Genomic DNA, 13,377 nt, shown 5'->3' on the forward strand with positions numbered 1-13,377 from the left:
AATAACTTCTCAATAACAATCTTAGAAACTTAACTGAAACGATATCTTAGTTCGTCATTAATTAGAAATGTTTATCAGGTCCGCATTAGGCTAACAAAAATTACATCTCAATTAGGCACTTATTACAATATAAAACATTTACATTAAATTAATTATATTCTTTAAATTTAATAAAGTATTTTAATAACATACATAATTTCAGATACTCTTTTTCTTTAAATAATGGTTAATTGTTTTTATTAAACTTCAACTAAATTATATAGACTGGAAATATATTGTAGTTTCAGAAAAAAATAAAATTTAAAGGTATGGAAATATTTTAGTGCTCGCAGGTTCAAATCCCCTGAGGAACAAATTTTAACATGTGTATTTTTGTGGGAATTTAATTTAAATACGTTAAATAATTTAGTATTTCAACAATATAAAATGAAAAAAAATTATTTCTATTGTGGTATCCCACTGGGCGCCTAACTCTTTTTCAAAAATGATTTCTACTCGGGAAGTTTTTTATACATTAATGTTGTTACTTTGATTAATATAAATACTATCAATGGATGTGAACTATATGATTTTTAGTGTAAACAACTTGCTTGCAAAAAATTTACAGTATGAATCTATTACATTTTGCAATTATGCAAGTGATACATAAATTATTATTGTAAATTCAGTAAAGGTTATGAATGAAATTTGACGGTTTAAATATTGATTTATTGATTAACGTGCGTATTAAATTATCGTTTCAATTTTTAAAATTATATTTATTGATAGATGTTTTGTTTAGAATAGTCATATGCACCTCGATCCTTTGAAGTTTAAAACTTATCAGTCAATGCCTATTTATTGTTAATTATCATTCATTGTTATTTCATATTTATTTATAAAAATTTAATAATCACTATTAAAATGTAGATGTTCTACCACGTAAAAATTGATCAATTTGCTCAAGTGAAATACTAGATGTAGGACTTGGTACAGATGTCGGTGTTACAGCATAATAGTATGTTTGAGGATCTTTTTGAGCAGCAAGATATTGATATTTTGGAATTGCTGCAGATTGTAACTTATGTTGTTGATGGCGTTGTTGCTGTGCAAATAATTGTTGTGATTGAAGAAGTTGTTCCGTTTGTTGTTGTTGATAAATTTTCTCTTGTGGTTGCGATTGACGAGATGCTGCCGATGTACGTCCTGTTAATGAAGCTTGTACTTGATGTAGTTCAATTTGAGACGATGGCTGGTTTAAGATCTGTTGAGCTACTAATGGTTGAAGTTGATGCTGAGGTAAAGTTTGATATAATTGAGTTTTATAGTGTCCACTGGAAGGATTGTAAACTAATTGAGATTGATATACAGGTTTAGAAGATTTAACATTCAGTGATTTTGGAGAAGTGCTGGATAATACATTTTTTATCACTGAATCTGTATTCACATAATCTTCGAGTTCAGGTGCGAAATTAAACTTGACATTCTCGTTAAGAGTAGAAGATAGCACAGAACTAGCTAAAGCATGTGGCTTGGAATACATTACTTTTGGTCTTTCATTGTTATTGCTACTGGGATTTCTATAGTTACCATTATTACTTGCTGGAGATAGATATTCAGTTGCAACTTGGATAGAATGTGGTCGAGGAGTGATAGCAATTGTAGCAGCAGTCGATTCTAGTTGTGGTGAACGACTTGATGCAGATTCTAATTTTGCATATGAAGGAGTTGTATACTGTTGAAGATACTGAATTGAACTAGGGCTACCATGAGTATTATATTTTGATGATGAAGTAGTTGATCGATGTAATGTTGTAGGTACAGTGATTTGAGTAGAAGATGCTACTTTTGGATGAGGAGTTGTGGAATATGAAGAATCTGCTTGAACAGGTGCGACTGAATAATAATTTTGTCGAGATTGAGTTCGATAATTGGGCTTTATTAATACAGCTGAGGCTGGTTCATCATTAATTTTGTATTCTTGATTATTGATATTCCTATTTAATAATTCAGAAACTTCGCGATGGAGAATTGTAGATGGAGTAGTGGCCGTTTGTTTTTTTGGATAATTTGGTTTGACTGATAATAATGGTCGAACAGAAGGGTAATTAGCAGAATCTTCAAATTCTTCATTATCGTTTTTTTGTTTTTTTGATAATAATTCCTCTTCATCATCAATATCACTGTTTGGATCACAAGGATTACCAGATACATATGTGAATTCTCTCTTATTACCGTCTGGATCAATGTAACCGTACTTTCCACGAACTACACAATCTGCTCCACGGGTTTCTTCTTTAAATGAACCATCTGCTGCTTCATAACCAAAAGTAAAAGATCCATCATCATTGACTTTGTTATAATTTCGGATTGTTTGGACAGGTTGAATTTTTGAAAGATGTGACAGAACATTTTTGGAATTACTAGTACGAGAAACTGCTCGTAGTTGATGAACACTTGGTCGGTTTGCTAAAGAATACTCAGATATTTCTTTCAAATTTCGATCTTCTTCTTCATGTATTTCAGATATTTGAGAATTACTATCTCCATAGTAACTTTGAGAATCAGTTGCATGAGGTTGAATGCGTAAAACTTGTCGTGCAGATGAAAAAGTTAAGCCGAGAAGTAGCAAAATCTGTAAATATGTATATTCATATATTGAGTTGAATAATGCGATCATAGAAATTCAAATCATAAATGTCATAATTATACAATTTCCATAAATAATTATTCTAAAATTTTCATTTCAAATTGTATTTTAAAAAATCTGTTACATTGTTATTAAAATAAATAAATGCAGAAAATTACAAAATTTCGAACCTTAAATCTATTGTAAATAAAAATCTAGTATACAAATTGAGTAAAAGAATAATAAATATTTTTTTGACAGGCATGTAACCACGAATGATCTTTTATCTTTTTTATTTCACTGTTATATATGTTTATACATATAATGACCTAAATTCAGCTCAAGACGTGAGGAACCTACAATGACCTAGCGTGAGATTCAGTAATTGTAATTCAGCATCAATGTATATAAGTTCGTAATTGTGAGCACTCACTTTCCTTGAACCGTAGCATGAATGTAACGTACAGCCACGCCTTATGTTGAGTCTAGTTGATACACGAATATTCTAGTCGCTATAATTTTTTTTTAATACTTTATTCCAAATTTAAATTTGAAGTATAAAAAACAAAAAAAAACAAATTTCACATTCAAGTTCACGTTATATGCATTATAATATATATAATTGATGTAGCTAAAGATAGTAGTACTTTAATGTACACAAAATATCACTGTATTCCAATTCGAAGGTAATTCCAAACGTGTTTCCTACAGTGAAAGTAGTGAAAGTAAATATTAGATTTTAATAATCAAATCGATAAATTAATCAATATATAAAAAAATCAACAACAGAGATAGTCATAAAAAACATAAATTATTATGTGTTAATATCATAGAAGAAATGATATCATCTACTACATTTTACTTTATTTTCACGTAAACTAAAATATACCTATAATATTACTCGTATTTTCATGGTTTTAAAAACATCTTCTATTCTTAAATATACAATATCATAAAATATAGAATTGTTATCAATATCATTAATAGGAATTTTATTACTTATAATTTCTATAAAGCTACATTACTTTACTCTCTAAAAAGAAACAGTACAAATTACTGCGAAACAGTATATGATCACGGAATAATTTGTTGAGAATAGATTATGAATTTTCTTATTTAATTGTCAAGTAATTTTCTATTTTTAATTTATATGTACAAAAATTTTTTGGAATCAAGACAATGACATAGCCAATAGTTCAAAAGTTCTAATGAAAAAAATTGATAATAAGTATTCAAAAATATTAAATAATTAATATGGCATACCAAAAACGAAGATTCCATGACGCACAAACTTTTCACTTATTCAAAATTATATGAAAAATTTACAAAATAATGTATTAAAAAAAGTACGTAATAATCCGCGTGAATTTCACTGAGAAAGTGAAGTAAGATAATAACTCGAACGATGCTTTATAAACTGTTCACCGTACTTCAGCCGGCAATAAAGGGGAACTCCGTAAGGGAGAGGGAATCTTTTCTTTAGAGAATAGACTTCCTATAGAAAATACGTAAGCAGTACAAGCACAAAACAATCCAAACGCAATGGAATGGAATTTTATAGTAATCGAAAGTTAATATATTATTCAGTACAATACTGACCTTGATTTTAGTGAATGACATCATGACTGTTGTTAGATTAAAACAAATGGGTTTTCTTTAACTTATTGCTATATTCATATTGTTGAGATCAGATTTGACCGTGATAAGACAATTTCATTTAAGATACTTTCATTTATCTATTACTAGCAGATTTATTTAAATTGAAAATATTATTGATCGAACATCCTCTTATGATTCCAACAAAGATTCTAAAATAGAAATGTCAACGAATTTGTTTTATTTCATTCACTTTCGATTGTGTCTCATTAATAATATCAATTTATTAAAAAGAAACTTGACCTTCAGTATAGTGTTCGTTATTTAAAATTAAAAAATAACCAAAGGTCATTTTATTGATTGATGATATTTTTATTTTATGTAACAAATTTGATAACTTCATAGTATGTTTAGACATTTCTATATACTGTATGGAAATAGAAAAATTATTTGAAATAAATGAACAACTACATCAAAAATAAGAAGTATCAATAATAGATAGTAATTTCGTGAATCTTGAAATAAATTCAAGACATTACTCAAAGCGTAAATTTATTCTTCTTAATTAATTTTGGCTTTAAAATTTTAGTATATTGTGAATCTATGTATATACATATAATGTACGTTACAGATATTTATATTGAAGTTTAAAATCATAATAAATAAGTATTGTTTTTTGTTAATGATGAATAATGAATTACTTTAATAAATCATACAATTTTTATTTTCATTTGTATTTAGAAATGTATTATTTTGTGAATATATATATGGAATAAATTTAATTAAATTCACGGAGAAAAAACATCAGATTATACTTATTAGTCAGAATAAATTTATGCTTATGTCGTACATCTAATGAAAAATGAAGACAATATTCGAATAAATTATGTATATTTAATCATGTACATTTTGAGAGTTTCAATAGTATCCAAAACTAATGTCATGTAAAGGTGGTGCAGCATTTTTTGGTAGTGCGTAATCTCGAGCTAGCTGATCTAAAACTCCAACTTTTCCATTGTATTCGTCTGAAGCACCGACAGCTCTTGAAGGAGAAGGTGCAACAATGCCACTTGAACCATGATTCAACGGAGGATTAAATTGAACGGGACCTTGATTGTAGACTTGTGAAGCGGGTGGTCGTTGTTCATAATCAAATTGCTGTGACAATTCTGAATTAGCTGCAGGAGTAAAAACAGAAGATTTTGATAGTTGAGAACGCGATGGTAATTGTGATTGCACTGATGAATCCTTTTGTGGTGAATTCATGGGATCATAATTTTGATTTTGAGAAACTTCGTTAGATCCATATTGTATGCCGTTTGTTGTTTCATCGACTAAAGTAGGAGGTGCAACAGTTATACCTTCTCCAGCTGGTTGAAAACCATGTTGATTTGCCCCATATTCAACCACTCTAACTTTACCAGAATCATCAACGAATCCATATTTACCCCTAACTTCTCCACTTGCGGATTTTGTTTCTATTTTAAATGAACCATCAGCACCTTCAAATCCATATGTATATGATCCATCTTCATTATGACGATTAATTTGTTTTAATATTGCTACTGGAGCATTTGGTTTCTTATTATTTCCATAATTTGAATTTTGATAGTTGTCATCTTTAATTTTTGGAGATTGTTCATACTGCCCGAAAGTACACGATATACTCAATATTAATCCGAATAAAATCTGAAAAATAAAAAAATTTAGATAGAAAATAAGAAATATTTACAAAATGATTTTTACTCTTTTACTATAAAAACAAATGAATTGTAGTTAAAACTTTTTTTTTTGTCTATGCATTTAAGGTAATTATACACTTTCACAATTACCTGGTATTTTGAGCATAAAAAATCGAAAAATAGATGAATTCTTTTCATGTTGGTTTCAAAAAGGTTGATTTTTCGATTTTTTATGCTCAAAAAACCAGATAATCGTGAAAGTGTATAATTACCTTTTTTTAAGTTTGTAACAATATTTCATTATTGTTAACTATAGATTACTCGTTTTTGAGATGCATTGTATTCATAAGTTCATCTTATTCTTTATACGACATATAATAAATTTGTATATATTAATTTATATTTATTCACATTTATATTTACTATAAGTTCAAACATTCGTTTGTTCATTCGTTTCAGATATTTTTACGCTTTGAATTTTCTTATACAGTTTTTTTATACAAAAACAAAACTAATAAAAAATTGTAAGATCAAAAATGGTTAATCTTATTGATATTATCATGAACCTACTATTAACATTTAAAAAAAAATTTTGACTGAATTTTCTTTAGTGAATCTTAAAAAAATTATGCATTAAATCACTAATTTCAACATCAAAATTTAGCCAATCTAGATTCAATTGTTATACACAAATATCAGTCTGGTGATCTGAGTATGACCCGAAAGGTCCACACGACCAATTTTCCAGTTGATTTTGCACAAAACTGGTTGAACCGATTTTTCTGAAAACCCAATCAGTCTTGATTTGCGTGATTATGCGTTGAATGCAATTGGTTTTACGTCATTGTACAACTTTCTAACAATAAATCAGTGAATGTTTACTGTTTTGCAGTCATTTTTACTGTTACATTTTTAGAAAAAATGTAGTCATTGAATATAAGTATTTTATTTCACCCCAATTTTCATTAAGGCCATAAGTGAAACAACCAGAATATTATTAATAATAACTGAATGTCTTTATTAGTCATTAAACATCGAGAGAAAATGCTGAAATTTATTTTAGTAAAATATGGTAATAAGTACATAAATAAAAATTATTGATTTAAATTCGAGCAGTCATTTTTTAAACATTTTTGTAATAAAATGCTACATTGTTTTTGAGCACAAATAACGTCCGTACTGGTTTATTGAGAAACAGCTATATTTTTTTGTACAAGTGTAAGTGAAAAAGACTTGTACAAAGAGAAAAATATACTTTTTTTTCAATTTTTCATATGCAATACTTTCACTTTAACTCATGAAAGTTATAGACATAATTTATCTGAACATAAAAATATGATAATAAGTGTATCAATAGAATAATTTATTATTCGCACAATAATTTATTTCCCGAAAATTACATTAAGTTTATATGAAATTTTTTGTTAAAATAGAAAATATCGGTGAGTTGTATCATTCATAGAGACAATTTTTTTGATTATTTTTGAAGCATATGTTATAGATTTTTTATGTTATTATTGTTAGCTTGAATAAGTAAAACCTACTTAGATTGAGTTGTTACTGAAAGAACTAACATTATAATTAATAAAAATAACTATTCCCAGGGAAAGTATTTCACGTATCTCTGTTAGCCCTTTAATCCAATATATATGTATATTGACGTAGCATCATACATGAGTAGAAATGAAAAGTAAAAACTATCCTAACGGACCTATAAAACTGTGAGCTATAAATGAATAATTTATTATTCGAGCACGTTAATTTAATGATGTGATTTGAACTGTAATCGATGAGGCTATTTTTCTTTAAAATAAAACGAATGAAGAAAAAATATTTTCGCAGAAATTTTTTTGTCAGACCTTTTTTATATCTATCGATTAACCGGCCTTTCGTTTCTGTTTCCCTTATTCTGCATCACCAGTGAAGTTGGATTTTTCTAATACAAATGTCTCGATTATTGAAAGTATGTTATTTTAATCTGCTAAAGCAGGTAAATATGACGTTTTCCATGTGATTAACATTATCTGCAATATTAATTGAATGGATGACGTCGTAACATTTTTCGTTGCATTAAAGTTACACAGTTGAAGGAGGAAGTTCTACATGTTTATATTATTATTACTCTTTTTATACTTACTGTGTACGTGGAAGTATCCATATTAATTTAATGAGATTTTAGTTCTTCTAATTATTGAAAAATTCTGTTTTGTTATTTAGTTATTAAAAATATTCGTTAAAAATTGTATTATTGATATGAGTTTCAGAATGCCAAATCAGTGTATGAATTTCAAACTTAAACTGAGACATTCATATACGGCGACTCTAGTGTAAAACCTCATGCCCCTCCATTATGTTGCTTGTCTTATTTCTAAGTAATGTCTTATAACACAAACTTTCACTATCCACATACTTGTATCTAGAACTGATGGTTGCACGCACATACTCAACGAATCTATATTGGTCTACTTATGTATACAGATTCAAATACAATTATGTTTCCGCATTGACTTATGTAATTTTCGTCCAATCTCAATACAAATACATTTTTATTTGTTCTGATTTTTTTACCTCTACAAATTACCTCTTTTCGAACGTATGTACAAATATATAAACATATATTTTTATAAAATCTGGAGACTATGCGGTAGATTTTCGTTGGTAATTTTTTCTTCATTGTACATAAAATAGATATTATTCCCAAATAGTAAATACTATCTATAGTAATAAAAATTACATCTCAATGTCAGCAAAAAATAAAAAATAAATTTACTATCAAAAAAGTATTTCTTACTGATTTAGAAAATAAAATAAACTGAAATTAAATGTGACTTCTAAATATATTTACCTGTTTTCAGCAGTAGATGTTACTTCTGAAACATATAGCTCAGAAACTAATAACTAGCTGTTCTTGCTTCAGCACGAATATACAAATAATTGAGGTATCTTCGGAATAATTTCATATTTTTTCGACATTCCTTTTCTCTTGATATGTATAAAAAATCTCGAAATCTAATCAAAAACAGCTCCTTTTTTCTAGGCCATTCAAAAATGTGCGTCAAGTATTATTTCGAAGAGATATCGAGAAATATATTGCAATTCATTAGAATATTATTAATGATCATAACTACGCAACGAGCTGATACTCTAAAAATGTTCTGTAAGCTTATCATACTGTTATTATTGACTAAAGAAGCATTAATGTGACATTAAAATAGTATGACATTCCTCATAAAACATTGCATCGTTATGTGGCCAAATTTAAAAAAAAATTAGCCAAAAGTTTTAGATAGTTGCTGAAAGAAGGCAGTTGACATTTATTATGGAGTAGCTGATTTCTGCGACTTCATCCGTGTAATGTGCAAAATTATGTTACATAACAATAGATAAATCAAAGATATTTTAAATAGTAAGTTTAAATGGTGAATAAGTCAATACCAGATACGTATTATTTTGTGATGGTATTAATACAAAAGTAATAAATTTGTAAATATTAATAATCGACTAAAAAACTTCGCATTTCATCTTGAGATTCATTTTCTGCTCCTTTAAGACGATTTATTATTATATATTTATGTCAAATAGTTTGTAACTTCTTTTCAGTAAGGAAAATAATTTCTTATCGGAAGAAAAATCGAATTAATAGCATAAATCGCGTTTTTAATCTTTTTTAACACATTCCATTATTATTAACAAAAAAAGATTGTTTCTATACATGTTAAATGATTAATCACTCTTTTTAAGTAAGCAAAAAAAACTTCCATTGGTAAAACTCCCATTGATAAAAAGATCCCGCTTAGATTTGTTGATATTAACAACAAATTTAATTGTTGCAAACGGAAAAATTTCTGTTCCGAAAGCGGGCTAGCTCTAATTCACCTGAAAATCGTACGCACATACGTACATACATACACGGACGTCCACTGGAAAACGGTCGTAATCGACTTTAGGGACCTGAAAACGTGGAGATATATCAAAATTCGGCATTCGCAAAATCGGACCCATTACTATAACTTCCCATTGGGAAGTTAAAAATTAAATCAGTCGATAGATAATTATTTAATAATTCCAAGAATTCCCCCGCAGTTTTTAGGGACTGTAATTCTACGGTTAAATTCGGTTAAATTCAAGTTAAATCTTAGTTATTTTCTGGTTACAAAATGGTTAAAAACGAGTTAAACAATTAAATCGAAATTCCATCGTTTTTTCCGGTTAAAAGCCGGTTTAAAAGCAGAAAAATAACTCTAGTATTTAACTGAATATTCGCGATTAAACCCCTGCTGGATACGAGAAAAATATTAAGTATATAATGAAATAAGAACGGTTAAATACGAGTTAAAAACCAGTTCACAACTAGTAAAATAATTTTTATACATCCTAACAAATATAACGGTTAAATATTGCTTAAAAACAAGTTGGAATTCAGTTACAAAAGAATAAAAATGAATTTTTTCAGTTAATAATTAACTTTATAATTATTCTCAAGACTATTTTTTATTTATCACAGCAAGTTATTGTTATAAATAATCAAAAAACATCAATAATAGTTGGATTTAAGATTCTTCAGTTGAATTTGTCCAATATCGACTAAATGAGATATCTGATGGTTCTGTACCTACTCTTGCGACAACACACAGAATTATCTCTGTCATCAACTATTACTCCACATTATGTTGGTGATCCCAGTAGTTTACAAAGAATTGATTGTTGTTTAGAATCAATAAAACTTTCCTCTCAACAATCGCGAACGTCAAGATCCGTTACCATGTATAGAAATTGTAAAGCTTCAGAATGGCAAAATTGCTTAGATTACGCATCAGTATGTTCAAACAATGTACTCTCAAGTAGATCTATTCAACATCTTTACGAATTATCTGAAGTAATACATTTCTTCAATTCTGATTTAATACCACACAATATATTCAATAGCGCTGAAACTTTTTTGAAAACATACGTCGATACTTTAAACGATACTTTGGTCACGAGGACATGAGTTTTCATGTACATCTTTTGACCTATTTATAAAAAAACAGTAAAAGATTGGGGTCCTACTTGGTGTCACTCAGCTTCTGTATTTAAAGCCTGCACGGAGAAAATTCTTTTTCGTCATGCCTGCGCGGAAAGTTCACTTTTCCATTGGAGAGGGGTTGAACTTTCCACTCAGGTATGACGAAAAATTATATTCAGCCCTAAGAAGGACAATTAGACAAGCTTAAACCACGTGTTTACCCCCCTCGCCTTCGGCTCGGGTTGTAATTTTACACGTGGTTTGAGCTAGTCTACTTTTCCTCCCTAGGTGTGAAATATACTATTACTGCTCGGTAGTAAATACAATGGAAAGTACACGATTTGACGTTTAGGAGTAAAAATATGTGTATCCAGAAATGAATTCTACTTACAGTAAGTAAAAATTTACTTCTGTATGCACACATTTTATTTTTAAACGTCGAATTGTGCACTTCTCGTTGTTTTTCTTCTGAGCAATGAAAAATTCTCTCCGTGTAAAAGAAAAAAATTATTGAATTTGTTATGAGTTCTCATGGGTGTGAAAATCAAATACTAACACGTTTTCTCATTGAAAATTTTATAATATTCACGAATTATGATCCATCATGTTTATAATTCTTAAAAGACCCCAGATCAACCTTGGTGACTCAAAATTCTTGAGTAGGTGCTATAGAAAATCTCTGCAAGCCCCTTTTCTTCTCGCAAAACCTTTTCCTCTGATCAGAGATCGAGTCACCAGCTAGTGACTCACTGAGATAAGAGTTAACGACTAATGAGAATTTGGGAGATCTAAGTGCCATCCTTCTTCTTCGTTGACAACTAGTAGAGTCTAGATTCTTGTAGTGTTAAGGCTGGGCTGAAGTCAGAAAGTTTCCCGGAGTTGCCTTTACGCCCTCATGTTGTGCGGCAAAAGGCCGAAGCTCGATATCAATTGAAATTGAGTAGGTAACAGGGAAATCGTTCGAAAAATGATAATTTTCAAGGATGCACTACAAAAAGGGAGCCTCAAGGCATCAAGAAATTTACAAATTTTAAAATAATCTGTTCCGAGCAAGACAGAGCACAGAATATATCTATCTATCTCCGTCTTATTTTTCAGAGAAGACTGCGAGTTCGAACAGTTGACGAGCAAGCACATCCTCCACCCTCTGTTACCAAGCCTGAAGCTTATGATATCTAAACGTAAACAAAGCAAATGAAAATATGTTGGCTCTGTAGTCAGAAGATTCGACATTTATTTTACCGAACGGTGTTCGATTCCAATTGCGGAAAATAATTCAAATTGCATGTAATTGCAATTTTATCATGCCAAAAATGAGTTTTAAATTTCAATTTTTATGTAAAATTATTTTTCAATTAATTGACGACAAATGAGACAATATTTGAACAGGGCCATTAACCTTTTTTTATACAAATACATTGATAATAGCCTTTTTTAACAACTTATTAACAATAAAAAATAGTTTAAACAATCCGCGGCGAGTTCCGACACTTCGCCGGCAAGCTCTACCCCCACTTTCTGTGCCCAAGCCTGCAGCTTATAATTTTCAAGCATCTTTAATGTTATTGGAACCATAATAGCTCAGTGGTTAGAGCACCAATCGTTTATTTTGCTGGGCAGGGTTCGATCCCAGTCATAGGCAATTGTTTTTTCTTTTTTTGCTTAAGTGACTTTAAATACTCATAAATTAATTCATATATTTGATTAAATTATTCTTCCAATTAATTACGGAAAACAACTTGTTTTTCTGAAAATAAGCTGAGGGTGAGGAACGAGTTACTATGAATTCTCTTTTTCGAAAGTGTTGTCTTTAAAAGACAATAGGAATTGATTTTGAACTTATATAAACAACCAATTATTGTATTTATATAAAATTTAAACGAAAAAAAAAGGGAAAAAAAAATTGACTGGGATCGAACCCTAATCGGTAAAATGAAAGCTTGGTGTTCTACTCACAGAGCTAACACATCATCTCTGACACTACGTTTATGTTTATAAATTGTATAATGCAGGCTTGGGTACGAAGGGTAGGGATAGAGTTTGCTGGCGAAGTGCCGGAAATCCCCATGGATTATTTCAACTACTTCTAAATATTTCTAAATTGCTTAAAAGAAAGCTACGTTCATATAGCTATAGTAAAAAAAGTGTTTATAACCCTGTTCATATGTTTTCCGACTCGGCATCGATAAATTACATAAATAATTGAGAAAAAAAAATCAAATCGTTGTAAACAATTACTTTTGGCATGTTAATATTATAATTACATGCAAATCTAACAAATAAAAGAGAAAAAAAAAACTTTATCATGACTGGAATCGAACCCTGCCTAGCAAAATAAAAGACCGATGCTGTAACCACTGATCTATTATGGTTCCAATACGCTTATATATGCTTAAAAATCATAAGCTGCAGGCTTGGGCACAGAGAGTGGGGGTAGAGCTTGCCGGGAAACTCGCCACAGATTGTTTAAACTACTTTCCAATGTT

The 13,377-nt window shown here is 29.4% G+C and overlaps 2 protein-coding genes across 2 annotated transcripts; both read right to left on the bottom strand.

Moving 5' to 3' along the window:
* Nucleotides 1-731: 731 nt before the first annotated feature.
* On the bottom strand, nt 732-4,195 carry LOC118070466 (uncharacterized). The gene is made up of 2 exons (XM_035089067.1): nt 3,872-4,195; nt 732-2,614 (listed from the first exon to the last, which is right to left on the bottom strand). Exons 1-2 carry the CDS (start codon nt 3,887-3,889, stop codon nt 899-901), a joined length of 1,734 nt encoding a protein of 577 aa, XP_034944958.1. The 5' UTR covers nt 3,890-4,195; the 3' UTR covers nt 732-898.
* Nucleotides 4,196-5,078: 883 nt separating this feature from the next.
* LOC118070467 (uncharacterized) lies at nt 5,079-8,196 on the bottom strand. The gene is made up of 2 exons (XM_035089068.1): nt 8,024-8,196; nt 5,079-5,893 (listed from the first exon to the last, which is right to left on the bottom strand). The coding sequence occupies exons 1-2, from the start codon at nt 8,042-8,044 to the stop codon at nt 5,123-5,125; spliced, it is 792 nt and encodes a 263-aa protein (XP_034944959.1). The 5' UTR covers nt 8,045-8,196; the 3' UTR covers nt 5,079-5,122.
* Nucleotides 8,197-13,377: the final 5,181 nt, after the last annotated feature.

Source organism: Chelonus insularis, unplaced genomic scaffold (assembly GCF_013357705.1).
Source record: "Chelonus insularis isolate UGA/USDA-ARS -01 unplaced genomic scaffold, ASM1335770v1 contig_60_pilon, whole genome shotgun sequence".
Lineage (NCBI taxonomy): Eukaryota > Metazoa > Arthropoda > Insecta > Hymenoptera > Braconidae > Chelonus > Chelonus insularis.

Bases quoted from the DNA above. Each gene is read 5' to 3' on its own strand.
- LOC118070467 (XM_035089068.1), bottom strand. From the start codon at position 8,044: ATGGATACTTCCACGTACACA. The intron at 5,894-8,023 runs GTAAGTATAAAA...TTTATTTTTCAG, and splicing joins TGGATACTTCCACGTACACA to ATTTTATTCGGATTAATATT.